Source organism: Rhea pennata, chromosome 5 (assembly GCF_028389875.1).
Source record: "Rhea pennata isolate bPtePen1 chromosome 5, bPtePen1.pri, whole genome shotgun sequence".
Lineage (NCBI taxonomy): Eukaryota > Metazoa > Chordata > Aves > Rheiformes > Rheidae > Rhea > Rhea pennata.
Window position 1 is genome coordinate 9736781 of NC_084667.1, and position 18808 is coordinate 9755588.

An 18808-nucleotide genomic window follows, 5' to 3' on the forward strand; every position below is an offset into this window, starting at 1 on the left:
GTATAGTGTGAAAGAAAGTGTGTATGTATGTGTATTTATTACCTGCTGGATGAAAAATGCAATGTAAACCTGGCTCTTGTTATGACAAAAGAGAGTTTTTGCATTCACTTAATTCAAGACAGGATTTCACCCATAGCTTTTGAAAATTAGGATTATTTATAATGACAGAACCTGGGCATGTCAGTTCTTAGACAATTCTGTCAGTAAAAGTGGCTTTATACATTCCTTTTTTAAACCAATTTTGAATGAGTATAACGGATTTGAGCTGGAGATGCTAGGACTTGTTCCGAAATTAGTTGGCTAGTCCTTATTCACAGAGTAATTTTTCTGCCTTAGTCTTTCTATCTGCAAATAAAGCATGGAGGTGTTAAAATAGTCACCTGAAGAATACGAAAATACTTGATGTTTTGACAAAATGACTAAATAAATATTAAATATCTTTTGCAAAACATTAAAAAAGCTCAACAGCTTTATCATTTTTTAAACGAAATTATCCAAATACAGCACATGCTATGACTACGTTTTTTTTTCTTGTGTAAATTTTGGATGGGAAAGAGAACAGGGAAAGCGACTTAAAATACCAGATCATAGCTCCCTCTTGTGTAACTCTTCATTAGTACAGAAAACTAAATTGGATAGTGATTGCTTAAGCTAAATTATAGGAAAATCATTTTATGCTGTCAAGATTTCTTCTACCACTGGAACCTTGGGGAATAATAATTTTTGGTGTCATTGTAACTAAAGCCACATCTACAATCATATATGTCTTACTGTAATACTTAGTGTTGTAACTGCTGCAACTGCAGCAAAAATAAACTAATTTATGTTATATAATTTATCTTATGGTTTATTTAGTTGTCTAACCTTTACTCAGGCCAGTTAAAAGTAAATCAGACTATTTTGTGTTTGATATTTCAGTGATATTTCACAATTTAAAGGAGCGTGTTTTCTACAATTTGTACTCTTCAGTGATATTTTAGGTTTTAGAATTTCATAGTGTTCTCATGTAATAAAAATGCCTGGGCAGATACTTATTAGAATATTATTAATACAATAATAAGGCCACACTAAAACCATATTTAAAGGTTTGCTCAATGACATAGTTATTTTGACATTCATAATCAAAATTCTGGTATTTTACTTGAAAAAAGTAATGTCTTCTCTGCTGATTATGTTGCTAGGTCTTTCTTTGGTAAAACCTTATAGAATTTTTTGTATTTTTATGACTTTTCCCATGTATATTAATCAGTTTTGGCAAAACTCTAGCTATTCCCATTTCATTCACTACTTTTTGTGTTCATAGGTGTTCAGAGCACCACAAAATGTGGTATTATCATTCTCTGTCTCATCTTTGTGACACTTTCATTCTCTTAGTGATGAGATGAAATCACTATATATATGTACATGTATGTGTATATATATATATAAGCTAAAGCAAGAAAGCTTTTTTCCTCCTTTTATAGCATGTATTTCAAACTGTAAACAGACTCAGATTGCATTTCATTTATTTAATTGCCATTACCACTTAAAGAGTTACCGTTGGGATAGAAACTTAAAAAAAAAACAAAAAAAACTTTCAGTTCTTCAAAGTAAGAACTGTTAGGAATGGCCTGTGGACTTCATAGCGAGAACGCGGCCCACGACCCGCAGCGACGCTGCCGGAGGACGCTGCGCGGGAGCAGGCGAGGGGTGGGCAAACAAAGCCAAGCGCGGCCTGCGCCGGCCAGCCTCGCGCTCATGGCTGAGCTGCGGCCTGAGCCTCTGCGGCGCTTTTGTTCGGAGACTGATCGATGATCTTAGATGGATCTGCGGGGAGCGAAGCTAGTGCGGGAGAAAGCTGCGTCCGTGATGACGGCAGATACAAAGATGCTTGATTTAAATCTTTTTTTCTAGCCTGATTTACAGCACCGCTATAATCGAGTAAGAATGACACCACACAATCGTTTCTCCTTCGAGGATTCAGTTTATTCACAAAACCGCTACAGCTTGCCGGTTTAAGTCGGCATCTATTTAAAAGCAGCACAAGCTCGGAAACGCCGGCCCGAAGCCCTGGGGGCGCAGGGAGGGCGCAGCGTTCCCGCCGCCGCCGCCGCGTGAGGAACGTTTCCCTCATTCCCGCGGCGGCGCAGGGCGGCGGCGGCGCAGCCAGGCGGCGCAGCCAGGCAGCGCGGCGGGCAGCCCCACCCGGCCGTTGAGCCGCGGGGGGCCTGATTTCGAACGGGCGGCGGCCCAATCAGCGGCGAGGGCGGGGCTGGCGCGGCGTTTGAGTCACGCAGTAACGGGCGGCCGCGGAGCGGGGCCGGGCGGCCGGCGGCGAGGGGAGGTCGCGATGGCGCCGAGCAGCGCCTGAGGGGCCGTGGGGGGCCGGGGAGGCGGCGGGGGCCGGGATGGCCGAGCAGAGGCGAAGCCTGGTGCGGCTGGCGGTGCTGCAGGAGCTGCGGGCCGCCTACGGGATCAAGGTGAAGAGCGGGAGCTGCCGAGGGGCAGCAGGGAAGCAGCCTGGCGCGGCGGCCGCAGAGGTAAGGGCGGTGGCGGCTGCCCCCCGCGGCGGGGCGCCCGGCCTTCCCCCGCTTCCCGCTGCCGAGGGGCGCTCTGCGGCCGTGCGAGCGCCTGGCGCTGCCCGCCTGCCCCTGAGCCGCTCCTTCAGGCGCCGGTGCGGTTACAGTAGCGTGGGCCGCTGGCAGTGGGGCGAGGAGAAGCGTGGGTTCTCGTGGGGAGCCGTCTGAACCCCCCGACGGGGGAAGCAGCCTTCCCCCTTCCCCTCAGCAAGCGAGTGCTCGCCGGCGTAGTAAATCACAAATCACAAAACACTGTGGTTTAGTGGGGCAGCGTTACAGTGATGCTGAATTTTGCCCTCTCTGGGAATTCGAGTGTTGCAAGACAGACCAGATGGTGAAAGAGAGAGTTTGGGTTTTTTAAGTAGTTATTTTTGTTTATGATATAGTTTGTATTCTCTGTCAAATACGTGTGTGTTAAAGCTACTGATATGTTCCTGGTCTATGTGAGAGCTTTTCAAGTCTTGTGGTGCCTAATGTTACTGTGAAATTGGGATATTAGTCATTGTATTATTTGTCAGAATACATAAGTGCTGCATGGTTTGTCAAAACTGTCTTCTATTCTCCTTGATTTCTTAGATTTTTAGTTTGAAGGGCTTTATTTGCTTTGAAGGGCTTTATTTGCATTGCTTCTTGGTATAGGACATGGCTATGAATAACTTCACATTGCTTTCTCTGTGCTCCAAGAAATGAAAATCTGCCCCAGACCGGAAGCTGCCTTGGCCTCCTGGTCTGAGCAGAGCACTGTATGTGGTTATGTTGCAGCCGTTTGAGAGAGTGAGCTTGCAGCTTACCAGTTTGGGCACAGGGAGGGTAAACTCCAGTCTGTTTGAACCACTAATATGTGTTTTGAAAGGTAAAAAGAATGTCAGAGTTGTGACTCTTCCACATCTGGAAAAAAACAACCCAGAAAACACACATCCCAAAATACTTTCAGTTCACTGGAGAAAAGTGTATTTTTCTGTCTCTGGACTCTAAAGTATCTTAATGCCAGTTTATACACCGTTGATGCCCATTCAAAGCACTGTGATCTCCTAGCAGTACTTAATTTATCAAGTATGGAAGGAGCACAGTCAAGTCCTACACAAAGACCCTGTGCAATGCTGTAGCATAAAACAGAGCAGTTCTAAAATGAGCTATCTGTAAGATAGCTGAGAAGATATTACGAAATACTCAAGTAACCCTTGGCCAGCATAAGCTGAAGGAGTTACAAAAACACATGGTCTGGGTTGGGTTGCTCAGAAAAGAGAACAAGGACAAAGTTAGAATGACTTTTCTCCCTGTTGGCAATAGCAAGTGTTTGGATATGGATTTGGGGTTGGGGGGAGTAGGTAATAAGGACTGTATGCATGTTTGTCATAACAAAAGTGTCTGTCTATCTGTCTGCAGCGTTTAAGTCTTGCACAAAATATACTTTTAAATAACAACTGAGCAGAGACTTGTTTCTCACCAGCTAAGGTGGGAAAAGGTTGAGAATAACACTGGGGATGGGATTATATTTCTATTGTAAAGCAACAGACATTATTCTGTTTCAAAAAATGAAATAAACTATGACTTCTGCTCTGTCAGTTGAAACCCAGTAAAGCATTAAATACGAATTTGAAGTATTGAGTTTCAGGCCGCTGGAAGTAGCATCATCATCTAAACAGAGAGAAACATTATATCTTGAAGTTAGTGGGTTTTTTTGTGTATTTAGTAGCAACCTGGATTGAAACAACAGAAGCGTATGTATTGCTTTCATTTCGATATCAATCCCATTGTGCTTGTTTTCTGTAGGCTAGATAGGCCAAAGGTAGCCTAACAGGGGTTGGTTATTGATTAACTGTTTATCAGGTGCTCAGCACTTTGAGTTCCAGGCAAGAATGACTCCTTTCCAGTGATAAAAATATAAATCAAGAGTGATCTCAGTCTTAGTGGGAGGGGAGGAGAAGGGGGAGCTGACTTGGATTTTTAAGGAAATATAAATAGAAAAGAGGTAGGGCAAAGTAAGAAAAATGTAGATTGGTTTGTTGAAATGTGGATACTTACAAAACTACATACCAACTATGAAACAACTGTGTGGTACCTCAAACATTTTAAAAACTGGGTGAGCATCAGTTGTAATGACTGAAGAAACTGCTTGTTTTCTCATACATCATAAACAGACCCCTATGCCTTGTTATAAGGTGGTAGGATTGTTTCTTAAATAAAAACTGAGGGTGAGAATTTAGAATATTTACCTCCTCACTATAACAGCTATGTTGAATGCATCAGATGGAAGAAAATTATTTTTTTTTTCAAATTTGTTATTCAAATATGTAATATTTGTTGGGTTCAATTCTTATGAAAAATGGATTTTTTTCAATTTGGAAAGTTAAGGTGAGATTCTAGAACAGTCTGTTAATATCCTTACTAATTTTGTGGCCTTGTAGGAAAACTGACTCCTTGTGAAATAGTTTAAGATATGCAAAACAAACTGCAGGAAAGCTTTCTATTCTTTCATAGTAATCCAGGCTGTTAATTTTAACTACAATCGGTGTAAGCTCAGATATTTAAAGATAATAGTGTTCTTCTGACAATGCCTCATACCTTTCTTATCTGAAAGACTTTGTTTTTTATCTTAATTATCCTTTGGTTTTTACTTTATGGGTTATGTGTATTTCTGTAATGTGTAGTTGGTGATACTCCAGACCTTTGTATAATTGAATTTTGTATTTTAGGGTAAAATCTTTGGAATATCTTTTCATGCATTACCACAGTCACTTGTGCCAGAATATGGAAGTATTCCAAGGTAAATTAGTATTGTGTGTTTAAATTGACACTTATTTTTCTCTTTGTATAGTACTGAACTTCTGCTGAAGGAAGAGGAAGTCACTTATTCCAGGCCTACTAAAGTTTGAGGGATATAAAAATAGTTGGGGGGTGGGGGAGTAGAAGTTAGATAAGGAATTTGGAGCCAGAGCTATCATTCAGTTCTGTTTCTTTTTACTGACTGTCAGTGGGGAAGACCTGTCCTATATATGAAGTTTTACACATTTATCATGAGATAATTCTAGAAAAAGTGAAGTTTCTTTTGAATGTGTGAAGTATGTTGTGATTCTTTCCTCAGCTTTCTGGTTGATGCTTGTGAATATTTAGAAGAATATATTCATACTGAAGGACTCTTCAGGAAGTCTGGATCTCTTGTTCGCTTAAAAGCATTAAAGGTATTCTCTAAAGTCATTTACGTGTGTGTGTGTGTATCAAATAAGCTAAATTTCACTTGACTATCTGTATATTTTAGCTTTGAACTATTTTCAGTAGCATTTGAGTTCTAAAACTGGAAGTAGTATAGTAGCATTATCTGCCTTAGAAATGAGAGAAGATCTCATCCAGAAATTGGCCAACAATTTCTGCCCCCTGCCTGGCTCCAGGTAATTTTCCAACTTTCTGGATTGTGAGAAACACTTGTGAGTAAACTAACTTGATAGCAGTTATATGTACTAGATTGTGGGAGAATACTGCTAAACAAGTATCTGCACACTGAGATGTGGACATGGGAGAACCTGTAAATTAACGTATGTTGCTCCGTAGTATCTGCAAGAAACATAGATGATATTGTAGTTAGGTAAAACATGACAAGACTGAAAATAAAAATGGGGAAGATTTGATGGTCTCTTCTGATATGGCTAGAGGATTAATGCCTAAAGATAGAAATCTGCTGGTATGTTGAAGACTTCAAATTGTTTCTTATCAACAATTTCAGAGTAAACTGGATCAAGGTGAAAACTGCCTCTCAGCTGCATTGCCATGTGATGTTGCAGGGCTTCTTAAACAGTTCTTTAGAGAGCTACCAGAACCCATTCTTCCAACTCATCTGCAGGAAGGTCTTTTCAAAGCTCAGCAGCTAGGAAAGGAGAAGAAAACTGCTACTGTGCTGCTTTCCTGTTTGATGACTGACAGAACAATTGAGGCTTTGCGATACTTTTTCAACTTTCTAAGAACTGTATCCCTAAGGTCAGTGGAAAGTGATATGAAGGGATATTTTTAAAAAAAACGAAAAAAGAAAACTCTAAATTCTTTTAACTTTCTCTTTTTAAGTCACTGCTGTCTTTTTGGGGGGGGTGTTTTGTTTTGAGCATTTTTTTTAATTCAAAGTTCCTAATTTAGTCATTTCTTAGAATTCAAGTACATCCTTTTCCTTTATTAATCCAGAATGGTTTTTTATAAAACCTTATTATGCTAGAGACTTGACTTTTGTTCTCATTCTTTCATCACTGATGAATGTTTCTAGTTTTTCTTTGGAAAGCAAAAGGAATGACTGAAATTAACATCATCTGATACTTTGTATACCTAAAAACTGATGGGGATCTATAACCTATTGTGTTCAATAACGTAGTCATGCAGTTACCTAGCTTGGAGGTGCATAACAAGCCTACTCATTAATCTTTATACATGAGCACTCAATTGAATGACTCCACAGTTTGGCCTGGTTAATTGCATTTGGGTTATTAGTTTTCTCTCTCTCCATTGTTTATCTGGATAATTTGTTTTAACAAGAATTTTTTTTTTAAGATCCAATGAAAACAGAATGGATAGCAGTAATCTGGCAGTGATATTTGCTCCAAACCTCTTGCACTCAAGTGAAAATGAAAAGATGACAGCAAATACAGAAAAAAAAATTCGCTTGCAAGCTGCCGTTGTGCAAACGCTTATTGATCATGCAACAGAAATTGGTAAGATGGTGAATGTTTATTGAAGTGTATTGTTGTATATATTTGTATACAGCTGCTTTTTCTAACTCTTTTAAAACCTTTAAAAATATTTTTCAACTAATTCAGGGCAAGTACCAGAATTTATCTTGGAAAAGATTCCTGCAATGTTAGGTGTTGATGCCCTTGAATCTACTCCTTCACTGAGGGGCCACGAAGACAGTGAATGTGAATCTCCTGGTGAATGTAAAAGGAGGAGACAACGAAGTGTTGGCGGTAGGTATGTTTGCTGAAAGCTTCAGCAACTAAAATGGACTGATTTTGAGACTTTAGGATTAGTGATCCTAAGCAGAATAGACTTCTGTGAAATTGGTTAGTTACAGTATGAGACTTAAGTAATCATGTCAATATATTGTACGTTTAGAAGACGTTTTATTTCAGTATGTATGTTTTCTGCCAAAGTGGCTATTTTGTTGGCATCCAGGCAGGTGAAGTGAGATTAATGTTCCAGCTTTTTGGTAAGATAACTTCAAATCCTGTTACAGAACACAGATGGAATATTTTAAAAATTTTATTGATAGTCTTGAAATTGTACTTGGATGCTCAACTACTGCATAGTTTGATAAGTTAGGCCATGAGATGGCAAGGATGTAAATAGCACTCTTTCAGATCATAAGATGAACTCTCAATTGGACACAGTATTCTTGTAACACAACATGTTACACACAACATCCTTGAAGAGCTTTTACAGTATGAGAACTTTGACAAAATTTTATGTCCTGTATACAGGATAAGAAAGTTTGGAAAAATTTGTGGTAGACTTTGCATATCTTTTTCATGTATGCAAGTTAAAACTTTATTTACAAACACTTTTTTCCTCAGTCTAGGGTATTAATTTCTAATTATTTTTCCAACTGTCATTTTGTGTGTATTTATATATATATATAATATATGAAATACTTTTACTAAGCTCTGAAATACTTAATATGGGCTAGTAAACTTTTAGAAGATGAATCAATTTAGTTTGTGAGAACTAAACTCATCCAATAGGATTTGGTTTAGTTTTAACTGATCCATTATTTTTCAGACAATACAGCTTTTTAACAACAGGTTTGCATCTGCTTTGTGAGTTTGCTCATTTCCAAAAACTCCAGGCTTAAATGTTTCTAAACCTTGGTGAATGAGAATTTTTTTTATGGTTGAATACAGCAAAAACTGTCTGAACTTCATTGAGCAGATTTGTTTAGTGGTTAGAAAAATGTAACTCTTGTAGCTTTTGAGTTTCAGGATGTTTAACTACATTTTTCTTTAGAGTGCCAGAATTAAATGTATGGTAATACTAAAATATTAGGAGTGTTTTTCTGTTAAACATAAGAAGGAAGCACCAGAGTTGCTCAGTTTTAGAAACTGTGAGATTTCATTGGATATTGGTGTGCTATGATAGCCTGAATCTGTTCCTTTACATTATATTTGGCAAAAAACTCTACCGAATATACTGAATAGAGACAATAGAACAGTGTTCTGTGTTCTTCTATATTCTCATTTTGGAAATACTATGACATATGTATGCTTGACTTGACTGTAATTGTAACTCTGATCATGTATGCATCCCTTACTTAGTGAGTATTTGCTTAGCTTATGTACTTGGAGTATTAAACTTGACAACAGCTGAAATTAAAGCTTTATGATATATTTTTACCAGAGAATCATCTTTGTGTAATATACTTGCCCTTCTTTTGAAGAAGGGATATCCTTTTGGAATTGCAAAGTGATAAATTCTTGTGAATGTTAAAACTGAGGAGAAGCAGTTAGAATTTTTTTAATTTTGTGGAGCAGGTTCTGGCAGTATGAAGTTTCTATTATTTCTCCAGATGCAGTATGATTGTATTACTCAGTATTACCTGTTTTCAAAGATAAATTTTGAAAAAAAACTGCTGTCTACTTGACACCGTGCAAGACATACCTCAGGCTTGTAGTTCAGCTGATCTATGCTATAGACACAGGGAGTACAGCTTTAGGTTGCAGTTGCACTTAACAAAAATGCTGTAGTTTTATTGTTCTTCTGCTTTTAAGTGTGTAAATCTTCATATTCTGCTGGTTTCATTTCTGCATTAAAAAGAACAGTTCACAAGAGTTGTACTATATTTCTTTGCAAGATCAAAGTTTTGTACCTAGATTTGGGTTTAACTTTAAAGTATTAAAACTTTACCAGTTTCAAGAAGATTGCCAAGTAACACCTGTGAGAGAGTCTACAATAGATATCTTCTAGGTTTGCCTACAGTGTATCAGAATGAGTATAGTTTATCCTAACCAGTAGAATTCCCTACAAGATACCTTTGTCTTTGCATGAATTTGTTTTTTTAAGGAATATATAATTTTCTAGTTATTGTGAAAGGTTAACAAAACTTATTTTAGAAGATCCGGAATACAGATTTCTTTAGATAAAACCATTTCAACTGAATTGCTCTATTTTTTTCTGAAAGAATACAAGTTAAACTTTAGTTAAAAATAGAGCAAGACTAATTTAGTATTTAAATTTGATTGCTTGGTGTCTTGCATTTCAGATTTTGTTAGTGGAGCATTGAATAAACTTAAATCTAACAGAACACCCTCCACTACACCTCAGCAAGACAGAAGTGGTAGGTATTGGTGTATTCATGCTAAACAGAGACCATGCAGTATCTTTTGAATTTGTAGACTATATTCCAAAAAACAATTTGAAGCCTGAGAAGTTAATTGAAGATAAACAATTTTGTTTAAACTGTTTAAAAATGAATATAGTTACAATTTGTTTGAGATACTGCACTTACTTTACTCCTTGGAGCAGCTACAATCACTGCGGCAATGGGCTGAGCAGTTCTAGGATTAGAAACTAAGCTTCTGCTTTTTAGCTAATGCACACTAAGGCTTTAGTGCAGTGGTACAGCATTTTATCCTATTGAATGAATTTGCTAAAGCTGAAGTTCTTTTGCTTTTTCTGTCCCTTAAACTTGTAGAGGATGACTGTCCTTAGTGTCTTTTTTTTCTTCCTAATAGCTACAGTTTCTTGTTTAAGTGTGTGGATTTGGATTTTACTCTCTGGGATGCTAACTTGGAGGTGTAGAGGAAAAACCCTAAAGCTATATTGACTGCTCTTTGTGTTTAAAATGCATGCACTTTAGCTAAGATTTTACAATAACTCGTCAAATGTTTGGGGGAGCGAGGGAAGAGGGAGATGGGGACACTAAACCGTTTATGTTCAAGTAAACTCTGACCCTTTTAAGCTGTTGTTACAAACTCAGTTTTCTTAATTGCAGTCCTTTCGTCAGTGACTCCAGTAGTTCTTACTCCAAGTACTAAACGTAAACTTCCAGCTGATTGCTCTCAGGGCTTGTCTAGCAAGAAAAGACGATCTTTTAAGCATAGTTTTGCTTTTGAGTTGTTACCAAGTAGCATTTTTAACAGCAGCTCAACACCAGCATCAGGTACAGTGCCTTTATTCTTTTTCTTGCTGCTTGAAGTGATTGCTTTTGGTTTTTAATTTAATTATGCGATATTTTGTTCTTGTTGGGCAATCTTAACTTCACTTAAACATTCCTTATCCTGCTTTCCCTGTTTGAGTAGTCTTCTGGATTTATGTTCATCAATGACTCTTATGTTTGAAAACGTTATGTGAAATACCCAGAAGTAAAATTATTTTTCTTATTTTCTGTAACACCCATCACCCCTTTCAAATCTGCAATTCTGATATCTTTTGATCTTTTTTTTCAGTCCTTTTTTACCACATACTCAGATTATACTCTCTTCTGCTTCTTCCAGTCTATCTCCAGTCTGCACTTACATTCCTGTCTTTACACACAATTCCATCAAGACTACCTTTGTTTCTAACCTTTTAAATGTTGCAGCATTCTTCTATCTGCTAAATACTTGAATGGCTGGTCTCAATTCTGTATGAAGTGGGATGAAATGTTACTATTACAAAGGTTCTTTTTTGAAGCCAGTCACCTCTGTTTCTCCCTGGATACTAAATAACCTCAATTCTGTAGAAAATGTTTTTCCTTTGTTGAACTTTTGTTACTTTACCTCTTCATTCTTGCAGAATGCTTCTAACTGTCAGCCTTTTGCACAAATAATACTTTTTTCCCCTCAGGTGAGTGATACAGAGCTGCCCTATTTTCTCTCTTTAATATATTTTTAATTAAATCATTTCAAGGTTGTTAAGGAGTTCTTGCCTTTAAGGATAAATGCACTGAAGCAATGGTGTCTTCTAAAGGTGATAGTAATAAATCTGTTTCATAGAAAGTTAGGAAATAGAATAGCACCTCTTTCATTTACTGTTGTTACTTTAATTGTTCTGGTTAAATATTTATGTGAGGGAGTAGACATGCCACAAACTGCAAATAATATCAAGACCGAATTTAACTTTTCTTTATAAAGTTCTTAAATTTGCAAAACCAATTTTGTGATAGAGTAGAAAGTTAACTGAAAAATGTGATATCACTAGTTTGTACATCTGTTACTGATACATCGGTGCTATTTGTACATCTGCTAACAGCATATCTGCCTGATTTAATTGCATCCAATTGCTTATACAGATGCTACATGCAAGAGTTTCATTTAATATTAAACAAAAGTGGAAGTCAAAATAACTTCAAGTCATCACTCAAGAAAATAAGCAGAATTTGTTCTGTATAAACCTCCTTTTTACTGTTTTAACGGCTAAGACTTTATCTGAAAACATGGTTATTTGAAGAACATTTAAATTACGATTAGATTATAATTATAGATTATATACAATTTTGTTCCTACAGTTCAGTTTGATGCAAGTCCTTGCATGTCTCTGGAGTCATCTCAAAACTCAGTATCTCCTTTAACTGGTGGTGAAAATCATTTGTCCAGTACAGGGAACAGAAGAAATAAAAGACATACAAGTAAAAAGTTATACAGGTAATTTGCCCTAATTTGCAGAAACTAAAGATAAATTGGAACGAGAATTCTATATCCCTTGACTAATGTTGCATAAAATCTCATTTTCTTTTGAAAACTACCTCTAAAACATATTGGGGGGGGTTATTTTGTTTTGTTGTTTTTTGTGGTTTTTTTGTTTTGTTTTTGTTTTTTTTTAGTCGTCTTAAACACTAGATTTTCCAATGTGATAAAATGTAGCTCAAAATAACTTCAGGTTTGGTGTGGTAGCTTTAAAGAAACCTTTCTAGCTCTATTAAGAAAACTTGTCATGAGGGCTATAGCAGACCTCAAACTAGAGGAAATACCAGAGGAAGTGTCAGGATGTTTTCTTTGTTGTGTAGATGTTATTTTTCTTTTTTCCTTTTTTCTTTCTCTTCTGTGTCACTTCTTCCCCTTCACCTTCACCCCAGGGCTGAATCAGGAAAAACAGGTTGTTTTTCTCCAAAGATTAGCCGGAAAGAAATGGTTCGTAGATCGTTGCGCCTGAAGTTTGGTTTGGGGAAGAACAACAGAGACATAGTAAGTATGCTGCTTTTATAGCATTCTTCTTGTCACTGTGCAAATTTAATCGTATGGCTTGAACTGCTTTTCATTGGCAGGAATAACTTAGTTTAGTAATCTAGATCATCTATTACAGCTGAACCTGCTACCTAGTATGAGAAGCTCTAGACTTACTTTTATAAAAGTAACTGATAAGCATGTGAGCAGTAAGTCAGAAATTCAGGAACTGTCAGGTATTACATACAGGGCATGCGCATATATCACAATCGCTATGTTCACTGTGTTGCAAGTATGCCTTATAGTGGGTAGGCTGTTCCCAACCTAGGTCTAAAGAGCATCCAGGGAATGTGAAGGAAAAGGCTGCTGTGACTATGATTTTTATAATCTTTTCCTGGCCATCTTTCCCAAGTGCTCTATCACATAAAACATTTCTTTTATGAATGAGAATCTAAATTACAAGTTTATAAAGAGTTAACACCTTTTGTTTATTCTTTCAAGAATATTGTATCAGGATGTGCAGTTGGTAATAGATCTGAAAATATTGGAAGGCGTCTTGCAGGCCAAGAATTGGAAAGCAGAGCTGAATGTGCAAAAAGAGATGTACTCTTCAGCCCATATATCAATGAAAAAATCTCTAAAAAAGGTAAATATCTGATAAATTATATTAAATTGGGGAAAACTTTTGCTTTCATTAAGCAGAGTAACAGCAAAAAGGTATCGAAGCGGTTGGGTTAAAGATGCTTATAGCTAGTAGAGTGAAAGTTAGTTGAACAATAGTAGTGGCTCCTGGGGGAAAAAAAAATACTTAGTAAATGAGAACAGGCTTGCAGTATCCATGTATTTTAGTAGCTCTCTTAGTTTAACAAGATAAGATGTGTGATTTCAGTTTTTAAATACTGTAACTTTTTTTCATGCCTCAAACTTAAGGAAATAATGATATCTTAAAACTCAATGCTCCTTAGATAACTAGGTTATTTTTAGCAAGGATTTTGCCTATCATGATCATTAATTTCATTAACCATATGCTAATCATAAAACGTTATTCTTAATACTGTGACATTTATTTTAAGGCTCAAAGAACGTGAGCAAGTCGGAAGAAAACCTGTTAACTCCAAAGTGTCACGATAAAGTAGTTTATCGAATGTCATGGAATAGTCCTACTGTTACAGATTCTCAGGAGATCAGCAGTAATGAGGGATATCTTCCAGGACACCTTGAAGCTAGAGTTGGTTCTTCAGAATCTGTTTTTGTAGCTGGAAAACCACCTGTTGCTCCAGATGAATTCAGATCCACAACTGTAAATAAACAAGACAACAGCTTAAACCTTTTGCTATGTGAGGAAGAAAGTAATTTAACTATAGAAACATTACTGAAAGTTAAGAAAGCCTTTTCTGCATCTGGAAGTAATCTTCACAATGTGATAAATGATGCAAAGTCTTCCTTAGATGTTACAGAAGAAACATTAAATGAAACCATGTGTCCCACAGGGCTCAGTCCAGAGAAAGAAAGTCCAGAGAAAGAAAAGTTATCTGAAGCTTCTGGAAGTCTAGAAAATGCAGAATCCAGACAGCTGTTCCACCAATTTAATCAGTCTTATGCTGTTGATAAAGAAAAATTAAAAAAAGATGAAATTAAAGTTTTGGAGAAAAGAAACTTCCAGAGTTCTATTGAGATTGAACTTCAGGTCCAGAAACCAGACAAAAAAAATGTAATAGAACTTACTGTGCCTCAAGTAATGGCGAGGGAAGACAAATTGACTTTTCAGAATAGTTCATTAAAAGATGACTTAAGCAAATTAGATTCCTTTGAGAAAAAAGAGGAAATAAAGTTAACAAACCCTGAAACAGCTGAAAACTGTATGGTAAAATACTGTAATTTGGAAGAAGATACTGCTAAACCTTCTGACACAGAACAGCTTCCCATTTCACAGCTACCTAAATTAGGAAATGACCTAAGCAATCAGTACTTGAAAGCTGTAAATTCTGATAAAATTTTAACTAAAACAGCAACTGTTTCTGATCATGGAAAGGTTTCCGACCACATACAGTGGTTCAACAAGCTTTCATTGAACGATCCAAGTTCTGCAAGCAAAACTAAACCGCCTCTTAAGTTTCAGCGTACTCCTGTTCGACAGTCGGTAAGAAGAATGAATTCCTTACTGGAGGCCAACAGACGACCTGTAAGCTGTCAACTAGTCCAAGCTAGTGATGTTAATTCACCACTTGTTAAATCTTTGAGTTATGATTCTGCACTATCCTACTGCACAGAGAAATCCTCAAAGAATTCCACAGCTTTGTCATTGAAGAGTGAAAGTACACATGACGAAGTTTCTACATCTCATAAACAGTTAGACTTAACATCCAAATCATGTTGCAGATGGTTAAATCCGTTAGAGAAGTCTGATGTTTCTGTAAGAACTGCTGGAATCTACAAACAGAAAGTGACTGTTAATCCATCAAAGTCTGTTTTAGAAGACCTAACCAATCATGAAACAGTGAAATCTGGTTTAAAAGTAAATGCAGGTGTAAATATTCCAGGTGGTGTGCCAGAAAAATGTGCCATCACAAAAAATCCTCTTGGAAAAGAAAAGATTCGTTACAGAGGCTCTCCAAAGAATCCAATATCTAAGGTGAAACTCCTACCAACTACAAAACCAGTAGATTTATAGGATTAAGTAGGATGGCTAAAGGGGCTAATTAGAACTGTATTAATGTTAGGAAAAACTAAATTTGTATTTTTAAGCTTTAGTTACTTTTTTAAATTACAAGTCAGGGACTTGCACTAGTTGCAGTGTCTGTTTTATGTTGTTTTTTTTTCACTTTCTGAAGCTTTTTTGTGGTTGCTAGTCTTTCATTTAAATGGATTTGACTTTAAAAAATCTGGTTTTACAGATGTTAGCATTATAGCTAAGAATCTGTCAGATACCTTCTAAAAAGCATGCTGTGTGTCCCAAAACAATTTTTGCAGTGTTTAGAAAAAATACCATTTAAACTTTTTTTTCTCGGAAGTTTAAAAGAAAGCCAACAGATATCTGAAAGTAAATGTCTTAAAGCTGAGTATTAATGTGTTAAGTTTATTTACTTCCTAGTTTTAAATGTATTTTAGCCCTACCTACTAGCTCTACTTGTTTGAGACCATGACTTTTATTTTTACTGGAGTAAGCTGGGAGCACACTTCCCTTTTTGAGAGGATAATTGAATCATATTTTGCTGTGTGTACACATACTGGAAAACTATTAGAACACGTGGAAAATAAATGTGCTAATCCAAGTAATGGAAAACAAGTCTTAAATTCCTCTGGCAACTAACCTTCTACGGTGTGTACAAGGTATCTTCACTTGTCAGCGGTAAAATGTTTTATCTTAATATGAAAAGCTGGTCTTAACTTATTTTTTGAGTAATAGAATAGTGTTTACTAGGTGGTGCAGAAGCAGGTTTTAGATGCTGATTATGTTGCAAGAGGCAAATGTAAAAAGCCATACTGTGTTAAGTTGATTTGCACAAGCAAATGTTTACATCTCTCTGAATTAAAACTGTTTGTCATCAGTTGTAAAAATTATTTAAGAGTAAACACTTGAAACTGTTCGTTAGCTTTCTGTATGTACAAATTGCTTGTTGGCAAAATGTAAGAGCTGAAAGCACTGGATACTCTTGGTTTTAATAAAACCACTGGTTTTGTCCCTTCTCTGTGACCATTCTTCTACAGTGACTTACAGATTTAGCTTTTATTGTCATACACAAAAGACTGAGGATGTTAAAAATTAGTAAGTCTGAAAATATTTGTCAGTAATAGTGCTATTCTGACACTCTTTGATTTTGTTTATCTTAAAGTTTGAGTCTCATAACTAGCAAAATCATGGCACAAAAAGTTTAGAAGCCTATGTCCTGCTAAAATACTTGAGTGATCTCTTAGTGAAAAAGCTAATTGTGCTTGCTTTCTGTTCCCCTCCTTCCCTATATATGCACTCACAAATTCATTAGATGAGTTGGTTAAGTGATCTTGTAGAAGTTTCCTGCCCCTGTCAGCCAAGCTATTGGTTTATAATTGTTAAGAGAAAACTTCAGAGAGCCAGGAGGGGCAGGAGGAGGTAAGCAGCCATTAAACTGTCTGAACAGGATTGTTTGTTACAGTATTGGAAGCTTTACTTCACGATAAGGTTAAGTGAGCCAGCATGACGCTTCACTGCCATCCAAGGAGGAGGCTACTTCTCCCTGCTCTCAGCTATGTGTTCCTATCCTCTGCTTTCAGTAGGTGTTGGCAGATCCCTCAGTAGGGCAAATGTGTGCACCAGAGCACAATGTTTTGTGCTGTTTCAGTGACGTAAATACTTAGAAGAGCAACTGCTAGCTGCCATAGCTGGTGCAAGGAAGGAGGTGTGTGATGGAACTGGAACAGAAGGAGTTGAAGGAAAGGAAATGCCATGATGATGAAAATAAGATCTCACTCTTTCCACAGTAGTGAGCTGTCATGTCAGCTTCTGCTTCAAAGAGCAAGACTTGAGATTTCTTTCCGTTGATGTGCCAGGTATTTTGCATACTGATGTGACTATTTTGTGAAGCTTTGATAGAGCATTCCCGATAAGGGAAGAGTGCTATGGATCAGGGATCTGCAGTAGGGATCATTCTGGATGCTGAGTGCTTTACGCAGTCATGCAAAGACTATCAGAAATACAAGGTTTTGTGAATATTTTTGCTCTCTTAATTAGCTGCTTTGTTAACTGTTGCTATAGTCTTACACAAGAAGGATGTCTTTCAGTATTTAACACAAAGGCACAACTCCTCTTTGCATGTGTCTACCAGGCACAACCCATTTGCTGCTGATCTGTTTCTTTCCATCTCTTGTAATTTGTGCTCCAGAAGCTTGTAGACATATTTATGTGACAAGTTGGGCATTATGATCAAAATTCCTTTTTATTTTCTAACATAAGTATTTTGGGCTGCTGTGGAAGCATCTGACTGTGTGTGATAGTTAAATGACTGTACTAGCTAATGGTTTTGAAGTACCAAAGCATGCAAGAAAACAGGTTCACTTCTAGAACAAAGTGGGCTAAGGGAGCTGTGAGGCTTTAAAATATGTGAACTGTACCTTTGAAGGAGTATAGTAAATTTTTTTGATCTTCAGTATAAGTAGGTCTGGAATTAGTATACTGAGACAGACTCCTGGTGAACCTGAGAGACAAACCTCCATTATTATCAGAAAGTTGTAGGCGCCATTAACAGGTGCAAAGCAGCCTCTGAACAAATGCCTGTTTACATATCATATCATAAATCAGCATGATTGATTCTTTTTTTATGGAGGAAGGGATGAGAATACTAGATGCCCAATGGAGAGCCACTTTAATTCTGCAGGTTACAGAAATGTAAAAGCCAGCGGAAATAGCCTGCATGTGAAAAGATAATTCACAATCTGCTTTGTTTATGAGATTTTTCTGTAGTCCCCCCACATCCCAAGAGGTACATTTCACATATATGTCAGTAGCTGCTAGCATAGGTTATATAAAATGGCATTTAGAAACTTGTTTTGCCAAGTGCTGTTTAAATGATGGACCTTTTCATTTAGCAAGATCCTTCTACAGTTTTGAGGGGGAAGTAGTGGTGAGTTTTTTTTTTTCTTTTTTTTTTTTCTTTTCAATCTGCTATGGATGATGTGTAAAACTTTGCTTAACATGGAAGCCTTCACGTGGAGTGCTCAGGGAGGTGATAGCTGTGGTGTCACCTTGTAAACCTGCAGTTGTGTAACAGTATCATCCCCTAGTGAAACCATGGATTGTACCCCCCGGGGAGAAGAGGCATACTGGGAAGGCGGTCACAGTTCTGGAAGTAAGTAGTGTCTTCTCTCTATAACTGCATTAGTCTATCAACTTCTGGTTTATTTTTGGAATACAGTATTTAGCTGAAAAATCCATCCAACTCAGGCTTTTATATATTAAAAAATATGTATATTTTTTAATTAAAGTGATGTGGCGAGCAATCCGTGCACACCACGCAGCGTGCATAGGTGCAGCCCAGGGGCTGGGGAAGCCGCCGGCCGCCTCGGGGCCGCGCTTGCGGGGAGGGGGAGCGGCGGGGCCGCGGCTGCGCACGGAGGATGCGCGGCCGCGGAGCCGCCGCAGAGCCGCAGCGGGAGCGGGAGGTG

The 18808-nt window shown here is 37.5% G+C and overlaps 1 protein-coding gene across 1 annotated transcript; it reads left to right on the forward strand.

The window, feature by feature from the left end:
- Positions 1-2387: 2387 nt before the first annotated feature.
- Positions 2388-15341, forward strand: ARHGAP11A (Rho GTPase activating protein 11A). Its single transcript, XM_062576787.1, has 12 exons — positions 2388-2528; positions 5255-5325; positions 5644-5740; positions 6280-6530; positions 7089-7249; positions 7355-7501; positions 9790-9864; positions 10522-10689; positions 12016-12151; positions 12583-12691; positions 13172-13316; positions 13744-15341. The coding sequence occupies exons 1-12, from the start codon at positions 2388-2390 to the stop codon at positions 15339-15341; spliced, it is 3099 nt and encodes a 1032-aa protein (XP_062432771.1).
- The last annotated feature ends 3467 nt before the right edge of the window (positions 15342-18808 follow it).